This window comes from Rattus norvegicus, chromosome 8, assembly GCF_021556685.1.
Source record: "Rattus norvegicus strain SHRSP/BbbUtx chromosome 8, alternate assembly SHRSP_T2T, whole genome shotgun sequence".
NCBI lineage: Eukaryota > Metazoa > Chordata > Mammalia > Rodentia > Muridae > Rattus > Rattus norvegicus.
In genome coordinates this window covers 95,918,755-95,934,037 of record NC_141541.1, presented here as the reverse complement: position 1 = coordinate 95,934,037, position 15,283 = coordinate 95,918,755, and the positions used below count along the sequence as shown (strand labels likewise).

At 45.2% G+C, this 15,283-nt stretch overlaps 1 protein-coding gene across 6 annotated transcripts in view; it reads right to left on the bottom strand.

Annotated features, from left to right (window-relative positions):
* Positions 1-15,283, bottom strand: part of Mrap2 (melanocortin 2 receptor accessory protein 2) — a 56,449-nt gene that overhangs the window by 9,074 nt on the left and 32,092 nt on the right. For 4 of the 6 annotated variants that reach the window (NM_001108774.2, NM_001436530.1, NM_001436529.1 and 1 more), the window contains 2 exon segments: positions 7,278-7,411; positions 8,763-8,875. In NM_001108774.2, the coding sequence (NP_001102244.1) occupies positions 7,278-7,410 (133 nt within the window). In that variant the 5' untranslated portion in view covers position 7,411; positions 8,763-8,875. 6 annotated transcript variants of the gene reach the window in all.

Sequence of the window (15,283 nt, the reverse complement as noted above, 5' to 3'; positions counted from 1 at the left end):
TCTAGGATCCCACACTGTTGAGGGTCAACAGGGCTGAGTCAGTCTGCATTTTCAAACTTTATTTTATTACCTAAACATTAAAAGGTTTACCCACTCAAGAATATTAATAGGACTTTTAAAAGCGGTCAAAGTTTGTACAGTAAATGTGCTTAAACGCAAAAAATAATGGTAACTGGGATGCTAGTCAAGTCCTGGATGGCAGTTAAAGGAGCTCTCCCAGGACTGGACCAGCATCCCAATCTTCTTAGGAACCCCAGACAAACAGCTCAGGTGAATATTTAGCACACCGGAAGGAAGTAGACCTGGCTCCAGGTTCTCCCTCAGTCCCTCCCTGGCATACCCCACCCTCCTCCCTCTGCACTGAACATTCCAGCCCAGGGGCTGGGACTCCCTTGCCCCAGAGGCTCTTTTCTATACAATCCAGACTCCACACATTTGTGCGGGTGCTCTCTCCCTCCCTCTCTCCCTTACTCCCTCTCTCCCCACTCCCTGCCTCCCTCCCTCCCCCTCTCCCTCTCTCCCTTTCTCCTTCCACCCACTCCCTCCCCCTTTCTTTCTCTTCCTTCCTTCCTTCCTTTCTTCTTTCTTTCTTTCTTTTTTCTTTCTTTCTTTCTTTCTTTTTTTCTTTCTTTCTTTCTTTCTTTCTTTCTTTCTTTCTTTCTTTCTTTCTCTTCCCCCTTCCCTCTGACTTCCTCCCCATGGCAACTTCCCTGGCCTTGTTGCTTAGGATGAATGAGCTCACCCAAGAGCGGCTTCCCAATAGAATTATCTTTATATAGACTCTAATCTGGCTGAAATTGGCTCGTTTCACTGGTGGAGAAATGACTAATCAATATGTATATACACGGCACATTTTCTAAAGTAAAATTGACACTCCACACTGCATAATGCATACTTGTCTAGACAGACAGACATTTGAGATGGTATATTTAGCACACTGGATAAAAATTAGTAATGTCTCATTCCTAATATCTTAATTCCAAGTGCTAAAAGAATAGGGATTTCTTTAGACCTTGCCTTTGAATATAATGAAAATAAGCATGACAGTAAGGGGTGTGTGGAGGGGGAGGGGGATCTTCAGGATGGTTCAGCAGGGAAAAGCACTTGTGGAGAAAGCCCGACATTCTGAGTCCCAGAACCCATGAAAGCTGGCATGAGAGATCTAACTCCACGAGGTTGTCGCTACATGAATACCAAGACACCTGTGTGCGCCCACCCACACATCATACACACAAAAACATACAATAATAACAAAGTAAATTAAAAGACATAAAGCAAAAACACATGTGTTCAAGTACAGCAGACTTGAAATTATAAATCTCAATGAACTGGGCATGTGCCATGGATGAAATAGTATCCGGTTATCTCCAAGTCTACACACTATACTGTAGCAACTGCTTTATAGAAAAAGCCAACTCTAAAACTATATTCTAGTGTCGTGTTTCAGTCCCAGGGTTAGAATATAGCCCTGCTGTGATGAATAGCATTTCCAGTTCTGTTTATTGAGAAGGTCTCTCCTAAGGACAGCGGGGTAGGGCTCCCTGAGAGCCAGGGGAAAGAAAAAAATAACTATGCAGGCCGAGCGATGTCCTTAAGTACACACAAACTTGTCCAAAGCTCTTATGCAAACCTCTCCTTGATTAACCAGCCTTTCCAAAGGCTTAAAAGGAAGAGCTGAGAAGCTGCCCTGTGATTTCATCTCTACTAAAATGCTTCTGTGAGACCCTGATACATCTTAGAGCAGCCCTCTCTTCTTCCACATTCAGGCCGTCTTTAGAATCCCACCGTCTTTAGGATTTAAAATGACCAATAAAATTACATGTTGGCATATGTAAGAGGCAGACAACAAAATTCTTATAAAAGGCCCCATTTTACAGTATTGGTTTCTCTGGGTGTTTGTTTGCTGTAAGAATTTGACTGGGATTGCTACTGTAGTTAAAAGCTGATTTCCAAGAGAGGCCTCAGTACGCAGTCTCTCTGTTCAGAATCTATTAACAGCAGCTTTTAGCTCTCATATCAATTGTGGACTGGACCCCAGCACACTTCCCCCTTCCCAAGCAGGGAGTGGGGCAGAGGGGAAGGAAGGGGATGCTGGGAGTATATATAACACAGGAGCAGAATCTGCCACTACCCTTTGTAGACATCCTACAGCCCTGGCATCTCTAAAACCTTGGTGTTGCTGCTGCTTCTGAGGTCACAGCTTCACCAGTAGCCTCTCCTGGGCTCTCTTTAGGACTTGAACTTTACCTCACGCTTCTAAGCCTGTTTCTCTCCATGACCCCTTCTATCCTGAGGTTTTCACCGAAGCTGACGGTGCACCCTCACCAATGCCTCTCCTGGGCTTTCTTTGGGGGAGACTCCAGCCCCACCCCACAGTACCAAGCTTCTGCCTTTTTCCTTGATTCACCCTCCCCATGCCTGCGAAACCACTACCTTGTGAGAGACACATTATCAAGCTCAGCTGCCAACTTGGAGCTCAGCCTTGGGCCCTGTGAACCACAACATCTGTGGGCTGACCATGAGGAAATCTTCCCAGATTTTACCTCAACGATGCCAGTCTCGATCACAGCTGATTTTTCTTAGCTCCAGGTAACCTTCGTCCACTTTCCCCATACAACATACTTTTCTCTTCCCTGACCTTAATTCAGATATATCACACAAACAGCTCAGTAGAGTCTTCTCTTCCCTCTGAAACTGCTGAGTCCAGACCTCCATTATGTGCCCTGCATTAACTTCTGAGTTCCCAAGATAGCGCTCTGAGCTCTGGGCACTCAATGGCTTTTTCAACCCAAAGTTCCAAAATTCTCCTCTGCAGTCCTCCAAAACACAGCCAGGTCCAAAGCAGCAATCCTCCATTTTCCTGGTACCAATGTCTGTACTAGTGACCTCCCCACCCCCATGATAAACACTGACCACAGCCAACTTGGGGAAGGACAGGGTTGTTTTACCTTACATCTTGCAGTCCATCATCAGGGGACATCAAGGCAGGAATCTAAGAACTCAGAACTGGAGGCAGAAACTGAAGCAGAAGCCTCAGAGGAGGAACACTGCTTATGGCCTCGCTCAAGGCACTTATCAGGGGCGGCACCACCCACAGTGAGCTGGCTCCTCCCACATCAATCATTAATCAAGAAAATGCCCTGCAGACTTGCCCACAGGCCAATCTGATGGAGGCAATTCCTGGATTGAGATTCCCTCTCCTCAGGTGACTCTAGTGTGTGTCATGTTGACAGACCCTAATGCACAGATGTTAACTCTGTCCTGGGGCTCAATCCAAGGACACACACACACACTCACATACTCTCTCCCACCCCCTTTTCTCTCTCTCTCTCTCTCTCTCTCTCTCTCTCTCTCTCTCTCTCTCTCTCTCTCTCTCTCTCTCTCTCTCTCTCACCAGCCTCTTAGCTTTGAATGACATTAAAACCCCCATCCTTCTCCCCACTGCCTTCTTGGATGTATGGCTAGTATGTTGATTCTGCAGGTACAAAACTGAGCTCTGATGTTCCTCACTTCTGACACCCGTCTTTCTTACACTTCTTCAGCCCAGTTAATGACCATTCCATTCTACCAGTCACCTGGTCCCAAAGCCTCAAAGAAACCTTGCCTGTCCTTTAAGAGGACAATCCATAGACAATCTAGAGACCCCATCTAGAAATATCTGAAATGCACGTGCTTCTTGCCAGATTGCCTTAGCCTGCACCTTGGTACCTCAATGGCTATGGTCCCCACTGACACCAAACAGATGCTATTCCTGTTTCAAACTCTGTACAGACTTCTCAGAGAAAAGCCAATAGTCGAAGCCTGATCTCTATGCCCCGCCCCTGATCTCTATGCCCCGCCCCTCATGCCCTGCTCTCCTTGACTTCTACACTTGGTTTTGGCCACTCTATATGGAATTCATTCCTCTGGCACTAGGATGATCTCTGTTTTCCTTGTAATTTCCACTCTCTGCCATGTTCTTCCCTCAGATGTGGGCTCAGTGTCACAGTTCCTGCAGATCATTCCCTCAGATCTCTCCTTTCCAGCAAGGCCTTCCATGGATAGCCACAAATTCAAGCTGTTAAAGGAGGTGCCTGTGAATTTTCGGCTCACAGCTGGCTCTCCAGCACTTAGTATGATACTATGTATCATAGGTGCCTAGGAAATACGCTGAAGCCATAAATGAATCATTCCCACTCTAAGTAGCCACCATGGTTTCTGTAGGTTGAAGAGCTTCTGAGGAGGCAGCTGCCCTTGCCAAATGTGGTCCAAGTAAGGGGAGTTACCCATAATGGTCGGTCTCACCTTCAATATACATTTCTTCTGAAAATGTTCTGTTGCTATTCCATTTACCAAACTAGCTTTACAGGCCACCCAGTAAAACAGCATGTCATAGTGAAGGGAAGGGGCACTGCCTTCTTTAAATGGAAGTCCAGGAGCTGGAGAGATGGCTCAGCAGTTAAGAGATCATGCTGTTCTTGCAGAGAACCAGGTTTCGATTCCCGGCACTCATTTGTCTGTAACTCCAGTCATACGTGACTTGATACCTCCTCTGGACTCTGGTCACTAGGTCACACGGTTTATGGACATGTGAGCACACAAAACTAATACACATAAAATACAACTAAAAATAATTAAATGGAAGAACGCACAGATGTCCACATTCCCATGGTTGACGATCCTGGGGCTTTTTACTGTATATGGAGAGAGAGTGTCTATTTACATCCCATTCTCCTCTCAGCCTCATACGCTGTCAGGTTCTCTAGAATCTTCTTCCCCTTGGTCATATTTCTTACTCTGGAACAGTGAGTACTCACCTGGACTTTTTAATATTTTCCTGATATTAGTGTTGAAACAAAAGCATTGTCATTAACAGGACAGTCGTTCAGTTAAGTATGCATTGTGCCACAGCTCGGCCTTGGTTTTTAAAGGAGGTTCTTGAGCTGGAGAGATGGCTCAGCGGTTAAGAGCACTGACTGCTCTTCCAGAGGTCATGAGTTCAATTCCCAGCAACCACATGGTGGCTCACAACCATCTGTAATGAGATCTGGTGCCCTCTTCTGGCCTGCAATCACATATGCAGGCAGAATACTGTACATAAAAATAAATAAATAAATAAATAAATAAATAAATAAATAAATAAAAATAAAGGAGGTTCTTTTTCAATCAATAATCATATCCATAACAACAACAAACAATGCTCAAAAGAGAGCTGCCTTGGTGTCTCTGGAAACATGCTAATGGAAATTATAGCAGAGGGCTGTCTGTGGAGCCCCTCAGACCAAGGGAGAGAGACAGGAGCAGGCTGACATAGCCCTGATGGAAAGGCTCACATTACAGAGAACAGCAGAGGCGCTCTGCCAGTCTTTCTGATTTCCACCAAGACTCAGAACAGAGGTTGTCCTATTAAAAACAACAGATTAAAGAACTCAGTGAGTTTAGGAAGGTGACTTCATACTCAGACCACAAGACCCTTTATCAGATAATTCATGATAGCATATCCTAAGAGGTCCGTGCCCTCTCTCTTCATCCCCATAAATACTGAGCAGATGTCATCCAAGGAAGGAGAGAAGCACTCCGTTATTGCTGCAAGTGTGAAGGATATGGGACTTAGAGAGTGGCTTTGCTTAAGGAACAAATGTAGAGATCCCTCTGTGCAGCAGATGGGTGCTGCTACATAGTACTGTAAGGTACCACTGCTGCCAACAGGGGAGGGACAGAGGGAGGGAGGGAGGGAGGGAGGGAGGGAGGGAGGGAGGGAGGGAGGGGAGCATGACTGCACTATCCAATGTTCTACTTGATCTGGACCAGTTAAGAGCCTAAAATGAAGGGCTGGAGAGATGGCTCAGTCATTAAGAGCACTCACTGCCCTTGTAGAGGACCCAGGTTAATGTCCCAGCACCAAGATCAGGTAGTTCACAACTCCTGGAACTGACTTCCTCTTCTGACCTCTGAAGGAACTACCTACCTACCTACCTACACACACACACACACACACACACATACACACACACATCAATAAATCACAACAAGTCTAGAATGTTTGCAGTGTTTACGTGTTCAACTGGAAACAACTGGACACTGCAGAGCCAGTTAGAGCATGACCCAGAGTGAGCCACAGGGCATTGCTTATAATATCAATTCTTCCTCCCAAAGAAAGATGCTTCGAGTGATTCAGAAAGCACCGGGCTGGAGGAGAGTGTAACAGTAACCCTTCACAGAATGGCATTGCTTTGCGGCAGAGCAATAATCACCCTGATTCCCTGCAGCGTAATTGATGCCTTACAATGGCCTCTATGGCCTCTGATGGGAGGCTGTCCTCATCTGTCTCTGCGAACACCGCTCTTCACAAATCTAGAATTTCGACAGGATTTTTGAAGTGCTTTTTAATATTTATTTTTATCTTACGTGTCTCGGTGTTTAGCCTTCGTGTATATATGTGTGCCCTGTGTAGAGTAACCATGAAGGTAAGAAGAGGGTATTGTATCCTTTGGAACTGAGTTACAGGTGGTTGTGAGCAGCCATGTGGGTGACGGAAATAAAACCTGGGTCCTCTGGAAGAACAGCTAGGGCTCTGAGGGCTGAGCTCTCTCTTCATCCTTCCTGTGGGTTTGTAAATGTTTTACTGGCTATTACAAAGTCTTCATGGACTCTCTCCAGACCCTGTTTCTATACACATCTTTATTGTTGTTTTGTGGGAGTTTTTCGTTTCTTTTGTTCATTTGTTCTTTTTGGGTTTTTTTGGTTTTTGTTGTTGTTGTTGTTGTTGTTGTTGTTTTCTTTTTGTTTGGTTTGGTTTGATTTGATTTGGTTTGATTTGGTTTTTGTTTTTTAGAGACAGGGTTTCTCTGTGTGTTCTGCCTGCCCTGGAACTTGCTCTGTAGTCCAGGCTGGCCTCAGACTCACAGTGATTTGTCTGCCTCTGCCTCCCAAGTGCTGCGATTAGACAGGCAGAGCCACTGCCTGGCAGGACCTGGAATAGTTAATGCCTTCTTTAAAACAAACAAACAAACAACAACAACAACAGCAACAACAAAACCTCTTTCTGAAGCTAAAACACATATTCTTACTCTTCCACCAAGCGGGTGTTGTTTTAAGCCCTTTGTAAATCAGAATTTCCAATGCCCCGATATCACACCACCCCCACAGAAACCAGCCAACCTGAAAGGGGTGCTTTGTATTTAGAGATAGAAGAGTATTCTGTGAGAAGATAGGGTGTTAGGAAAAGGCAGGCACAGGGGACTTCACAGGTTAAAACAAACAGATGGCAACACCCCGAGGAGCAGCACAAGCCTTACATTTGTGAGCCTTCAGTCCTTCGAAGGAAACCGGTCCGATCTCATAGTACTCGTATTCCCAGGTATAGTCAGAGTTAGATGGTGACTGTGGGGATGTTCTGTTAGAAGTCAGCCTCTGGGCAGACATCTCCATCCTGCACACATGGAGAAAGGCAAGCGCAGAGCTCATCAGTTCATTCACAGATGCACAACTACCCTGACTGATCTTGGATGCATTCAAGCGCTCAGGGTCAAAAATCTCCTAGCTCTTAACCACTAGGTCACCAGCTACCCTCACCTCCTACAGCGTAGCCTTCATTTTCTTCCATCCCCCCACTAGTCTACAGTCTGTTACATCGGACACTGTGTGTGTGCTGTGAACTGTACTGAATGCTTGGCATGCAATCAGTGTGAACTCCTGGGAGATGAACGGGGAAAGGGAAAGAAGAGACTATGTCAGAACCTCTGAGTTTGTACATCCACCTCATCACCTCGTCCTGTGTGGACTAAGTAACATCAGTGTCAGAACTGAACTGACAGCATGTCCGTCTTGGGCATACTGGGTAGCAATGCAGATGTGCAACCCAGATGTCAGGAAACAGGGTAAAACAAGGACATGAGTAACAGCAACTGCACTGTGGGGGAAGATCCTCAGGAGAGGCCAGCCCTCACATTTGCTTACTCCCAGAGGAAGCCATACTTACAGGATTTCCCAAATACCTTTTTGGATACTTGGGTTATTTTAAGCATCTTCTTTGGGAGCTGTTAGAATGTGTGCCTGGGATAATTACGGTCCGTGCAGCCTATGTGTAGTTACCATGTGTAATTACATCTAACAGAAGTGAGACTGCCTGCTAGGGCAGAGTCATATAAATCAGAACCCTACAAACAAATGGATAAACAGAAATCACTTAGGAGAAATTTTGGATAAAACCGCAATGAAAATCAGGATTCCCTGAGCAATGTCCACCACTGCACTTCTGTCTTTAAAATAACTCTCTGGAACTTACTCTTGACTGCCCGGCGGGGAAGAGTCACCCACAGCCAACTTTAAGGCACAGCCACTGGGACAGCTAAGCAAAATCATTACTACCATTCGGGCCCACAGCTCCTACCTCTCCTTTCAGCGACTCCTCTCTCCCTGTCCCTAGACCTGGGACCACAGTGCTGAGGACTCAGAGTCAGCACGGAACACACCCAAACACTAAATCTTCCAAAGAAAGGAGATTTATGACTCTGGAGGGGACAAGCTGGGGGCTGCCTCTGGATCAGGCAAAGCCAGCAGCCAGTGCCTCTGTAGCAGTGGTTTTAACAAGATAAAGGGGAGGTCTGTGCTAGGACAAATTGGTAGGTCCTGATTGAACATGATAGTCAGTTGGCCAAATAATGAATTACTAGACCTTGGTGTTTTAGTCAGGCATTAGGAAGTGGCCAAATAAGGAAGTAGACCTGGTGACTAGCTTTAGGAAGGTGACCTAACAAGGGAAGGGCAAGACCTGCCTGTACCTAGTTTGCAATGCTGGTCAGAGAGCCCTTCACAGCGTATCCAATTCACAATGTCCAAAGAGTTAACTGCCAGGGCCCAGATACCTGCCAGTGTCAGGAATTAAGTCGTTCCCCTAAAGGTAGAAAGGCAGAAACAGAGATGTCAGCGCTTACATGGAAAGAAAGGCTCCATAAACCAAAAGGACTGCTGAACTTCACATAAGTTAAATGTTCAATTACCCGTCCCGTGTCAGTTTAAGATAATGTAAAACCATTACCACATGCGGTGGTTAATCTGATCAATTTGACTGGATTTAGAGTCACCATGGAAACACAATTCTGGATATATCTATGAAGATGTTTTCAGACAGGCTTAAGGGAGGAGGGATGACCCATGACAATTAGGTGATGTTGGGCCATGCATGGGTGGGGTCCCAGACTGAATAAAGAGAGAGAGAGAGAGAGAGAGAGAGAAAGAGAGAGAGAGAGAGAGAGAGAGAGAGAGAGAGAGAGAGAGAGAGAGAGAGAGAACACGAACCAGGCACCAGCATGGATCTGTCTGTGCTCCCTGTCGTGGATGCAGTGTGAAAAACGCCTCCTGCTCCTGCCACCATGCCTTTCCTACCCTCAAACTCAACAGTCGGAATAAACCCGTCTGTCCTTTGTTTCCTCAGGTATTCTGTCAGAACCAAGAACAATAACAGATGTAGAAAGTTGGTGCCACAGATCAGGGTCTGCTGTCATAAGCCTGGCCTCGTAGTTGTTTAGCCTCTGACTGTTGAGAAGCATGGAAGGCATGCAACACCAGCTAGAAAAGTCCTAGATATAGTGTGTGTGTGTGTGTGTGAGTGTGTGTGTGCACGCGTGTGTGTGCATGTGTGTGAGTGTGTGAGTGTGTGTGAGTGTGTGTGTGAGTGTGTGTGTGTGTGAGTGAATGTGTGTGTGCATGCGGGAGTGTGTCTGGCTTTGTCTGTATCTGTCTGTCTCTCTCCTCTCTCTCCTCTCCTCTCTCTCTCTCTCCCTCTCCCTCTCTCTCTCTCCACTTGGTTATCTCTTTTCACTCCGAATGGTAGTTCCAAACATAATCTCCCTCCCCAACTGTTACTGTATTCTCGGATTACTTCTACCTTCTCTGCCATTGCAGCTTTTGATACCAGTTGCCTCTGGGCTGACTGACTCCAAATGGGAGGCAAGGCCGACTTTCAGGGGCCTGATTCTTGCTGATGGAAAACTCTCTCTCTCTTCACTGTTTTCTGCCTCAGGAGCTGCGAGCTGCTCTGACTGTCCCAGGCTCCAGCCAGCCAGTTCCACAGTTCCCAGTCCCCAGGCCAAGGCCAACCATGTATGCTTACAAACAGCCATTTCAAACTTCCCAAATGATCTCCAATAACTTATTTTTTATCACATAATTCACATATTTTGTGCCTTATCAAAAAAATCCCGAGTTTCACTTTAACGTAATTTTTTTTTGTTCAAAAAAAGGAGTTCTCAGGATTTCAAACGTGACCAACAACCAGCTTTTCTACTTAATAACAAAGTAATTTATGATTCAAGGCTGATTAGCATTGCTCTTACAGCTCTTGCTACAAACCTAATTTCGAAGGGAAAATCTTTTTTTAATAGATTGGCAATTTGAGGTGCTAATGTTACTAAGTCTCATGGTGTTAACAAAATAAACTAAAAAATAATAAGAAGAAAAAAACATTCCATGAATGTAACAAAACGTTTCTTAAAGGACTCTCTGTGAGCTAGGACTTTGCCCTAAGCTAAGGCAGCTGGAGACCATGCTGGAAAGCCTAAGTGAGCTCCTGGGTCTGAGTAAGTTGCATGAGGTATGTGGGAGATGAGACAGTGTGGATGTGTGTTCAGTGATTGACAGCTACTTTGATTTGCTTCTGGTAACATTTACAAACACTGACTGAAGAGATTGTGTTCAAACACAATGGGGACACAGGCAGCTGGCAGATTGGGATGTGTTTAAAACTGTTTGTGCTTTGTGCCTATGCTATATCTAAATGTCAAAAAATTATAATTATTGATTTTTATAGATATTGACATGCTCATTCTAATATGTATAACGTATTTTATATGTTTTACTTTTGGATAAATCTGCTTGCTGGATAGCCACTGCCTCACACTCTTTATTCTTTTTTTTTTTTTTTTTTTTTTTTTGGAGCTGGGGACCGAACCCAGGGCCTTGCACTTCCTAGGCAAGGGCTCTACCACTGAGCTAAATCCCCAACCCCAACCCTCACACTCTTTAAATTGAACTTCAAATGCCTTTCTTGCAGCCACCACCTTCATGTCTTTAAAATACAGTGTTTTAATTATTTTAATTTCAAAATGTCACATATGTTACTGCAAGTACAAAGGACAAAATCAAAATGTCCAGACCGGAGCAGTGGTTAATAGATCCATACAATCAGAGATTTCTTCCTTGACCTCTGGTAGTTACTTCTCCCTCCCAGAAGCCCGTCTTCCGGACGATTGAACCTCATCATTATCAAATAGAAGTTAAGCTCTTAACCACAGGCCTCCCAAAACTACATCTGGGTGGGACTCAGCCAGCCGCTCCTGCCCCCAGTAGCCTTGCAACCACAGACATGAAATACAGAGAGGAAAGAAGGTACAAGTCCCATGCTAAAATTATCTTGGGCTATTTAGCTGTTTAATAGTTAATCCATTACCTTCTCTTGGCATTGTTATGTCTAGAACTGCACACCAAAATTAGCTCCAGAGACATATAAAAATCAATTCTTTTAAGACTTACCTTCACCTTTTGAGGAATTTTCTACAGCCTCCCTTAACCCACCTTCAAAAGTCAAAACCACACCCTTCGGAGCACTGCTCCTCTCTCTTCCCTCCCTCTTAACAAATTGAATCCAAAAGTTTCACAGCTCTTCATCTATACCAGGTTACTTCTTAAATATGTTTTTGTTCTCATACCATAGCCTCTACCTCTGTTTCAAAAAGTGATCCACAAAAAAAAAACAAAAACAAAAACAAAAACAAAAACAAAAAACAAAAAAAACAAAAAGTGATCCACCCAGAATGCTGTCAATTCATGAACACAGATACTGGATTATAACCCAGAAATGGACAACCAGTTAAACATGGGATAAAGGGTGGGAGAGCCCTACCTAATCTCCCATATTTATGTCCTTGTTTATCTCAAAACACTCAGGTTTGAGTCAGCACCTTACTTCCATAACCCCCATATCCCGCAACCCCTCCTGTCCTATCAAGTCATTGTATATATTTGTAAACAACAACAAAATGATCTGGCAATATTGGATTACAGCTTGTTTCTCCAAAACACTTGTTATTCTAAGAGGCCAGATCTCACAGCCTAAAGAAACCAGGCCCTTCAGTCTCCTGGGAGCATTGAAACATATAGGTCTCAGCAGGAAAAAGCAAATCCAAGGAGACCTGACCCTGGTCCCTAACAGATGGCAGCAGGGACAGAGCTGTGACAAGATGCATTTCCCTTCATCTCTGCGGTCCTTGACCTTGCCTTATGTCAGGTTCAGGATGCCTTTAAGCCACGGGTTCCCCTAGGAAAGATTATAATGGTCAGTCATTCTCTTTGTTCCCAGGGATGCGAACCTTCCTGATGGCTTGTTCTAGGACCTGAGGTCCCTCCTAGAGACACAAGCAAGTGAAGAGCCTGTGTTTCCTCAGAAACTCAATATGGAACCTGACTACTGAGGCAACTGTCTCTCTCATGCACTCACTACTTCTGTCATTGTGTCCTCTTCTCTATTTCACAAGGAGTTTGGCAAGGTAAGGCAGGTGAATGTGGACAAAACTGTAGGCAGGGTGGCCAGCACAGCTGCGTTATTAAACAGGTTATTGCAATTAAAGAGAAGTCAGACAACGTCTGGAGGTATCAGGACACGACAGCATCCTCCACATGATGGTTTGACAGGCATGCAAAATAAAAAAGCAACAGGGTTGTAGAGGCTTGCATTAAGGCTCCTGGGAGCCACCAAGGCCAGCAGGATAGAGCAGAATCAGATTCCTTGTGAAGAGGCTCCTGAGAGAGTACTGTATGAATCAGGAAAGTAGATGTTCAAGTCACAGTGGAAACTCTCCCTCTCCCTCTCCCTCAACCTCTCCCTCAACCTCTCCCTCAGCCTCTCCCCTTCCCCCTCCCCCTCCCTCTCCCTCTTGCCTGCTCTCTCAACCTCTCCCTCTCCTCCTTCTGTCCCTTCCCCTCCCCCACCCCTCCCCCCTCCCCTCTCTGTGTAGTGAAGATTCAGAGTAAGATTAAGAAATAACATAAACTGTTACTATTAGCTATAAGAACCCTTCTGGGACAGAAAAGCCACTGTGTTTATTCTTTGCCTATCACCAACTCCTTGGCCAGCTAGCTCCTACCAAACCTATTTTGTGGTTAACCAACCTATGTGTTCTAGGCAGAGGAAGTAAAGAAAAGGTAACAGATACGGGATGTTGCTTAGTAACTACCTGCCGTTTGTGGAAGCCCTGGACTCCAATCTCCAGAGCGGCAAAAAAAAAAAAAAAAAAGAAAAGGAAGACCATTTGGAGAGAAATTATTTATAACAAAAATAACTCAAATGATGGCCATTTGGATGTTTGTTTAAAAGCTGTAATTATCAGCATTTACATCTCAGGATCCCTGCTACTCAACTAACTTACCAACTTAGCAACACAGTAATGACTGTCTCTTTTTAAGGCCACTACGATGCCGTATCCTTTGATCATTGCAGATTGACACTGCAGCCAATGAAATAAACAAAGCAGGGGGAGACAAGAAGATAATGACAGGTACATGAAACAAAGAAAATAAAAGTGGAGATTGTGTTCCTCCCCTCTAAGTGGCACACCACAAACACACTGCTGCCCTCCCCACAGCCTGCAGCCCAGCACCACACAGCAGAGACCAACAGGATTAGAAGCAGCCACCTGGTACTCTCACAGAGTCCCAGACTACAAGCTCTCTGGTGACAGAAAGCCCACTGTAGACAACATATTTATACGAATGTTTCTTCTCTCCTGTCGCCTAAATAAGCTAATCAGGGATAGATCACTCAACCCTATTGCTTCCGTGTGCTGTGGTCCTAAAAGAAAGAATTTATGATAGGAGAAAAGCAGAGACCTAGCATCTCAAACCAGGGAGTGACCGATACCAGAAGCAGCCCTGAGGTCCTGCAGTAAGGCAGAAGGAAAAGCCAGATGCCTCTTCCCATCCAGCCAGCTACGGTTTTAGAAGTTGTCAGGAAAAAAAAGGTGGCGGCATGGGGGGTGGGGTGGTGGTCTTGTTTTCACTGTATGCCTCCTTTTTGCTTCCAGAACCTGCAATCAATCTCCTCTTTAAAAGGCCATCTGGTCAACCTAGGAAAGTCCAGCAGGCAGTGGTTTTTTATTCATGTCCCAGGGTAAATAGACACCCAGGGCTGTCTCTGAGCTTGGCTGAAAGGAAGCCAGACCTGTTGGCTGTTTGGTTGTTGCTACCCTGTCTGGGACGCCCAGTCTGTGCAAGGCTGGCTGGTTCAGGGGTAGTGACACTGTCACACCAGGACTCACACCAGGGAGCTAAAAACTGGCAGTGCCCTCTGTCCATACAAACAGGAGTCAGGGGGTGTCCTACCTTGGTGCCCTGCTGCTCTAGGTATTTAATGTAGGTCAGATTGCCCCCAGATCATTAGAGTTATTAAAAATAACCTCACAGATGGGAAACGCATCGCAAACAAGCTTCCTGGAGAGCAGAGAGACAAACTGTTCTTTCCAATAGCTGAAAGCACTGTTGCCAACGAAGGCAGTGACAATTATGACTACGTCGTTAACTACACTGGAAAGGGCTTAGCTTTTTCAGGCGCACCTAGGTAGTTCAGAACAACCTGTGGTGGAAAATAGTGATTATCAGGCTCCAGACACCTTTCAGCTCATGCAGTGAGAAACCACCCATCTCCCCTCCTCCCTCCCACACCGTAACACTTTTTCATTAGCTCCTCTGACTCTCTCAACCCCACGTCAGCTCTCCCGCTCCTCCTGGGCATTCCAAGATGCTCGCACCAAGAGGCCAGTTAGATAACCTTCATTTCCATGTTAGTGCAAATATCTGTGTTTTCCAATGGTCTTGGGTGACCCCTGTGAAATGGTTGTTTGACCCCAAAGTGGTCAGGACTCCCAGGTTAAGAACCACTGATCTACACTGTCGAGTTTTAGGCCACGCCCCACTGTTTCATAGAAGACACTCTATGCTGTGACTGACAGCAAACAGGTTTTCAGAATGTACCAGTGCTCTGCCCCTGGTTGCCAGGGTACAACCTGGGACTGGTTTCAGAGTGCACCACAGAATAAAAAGTGTGTTCCTAAGACAGACGACGTTCCCCTTAAAATCAACATTCAGATCAATATAATAACGTGTAAATAACAAATGGAGCTTAAAATTATACCCAGGTAGATACTAAGCAAGCACATTAAAGTTAATTGATTAACACATGGGCATCCTTTCTCTAACAACAAGTGCCTCAAAAAGGACTTGAATTCCCTCCACCAATTAAGCTCAAGATACC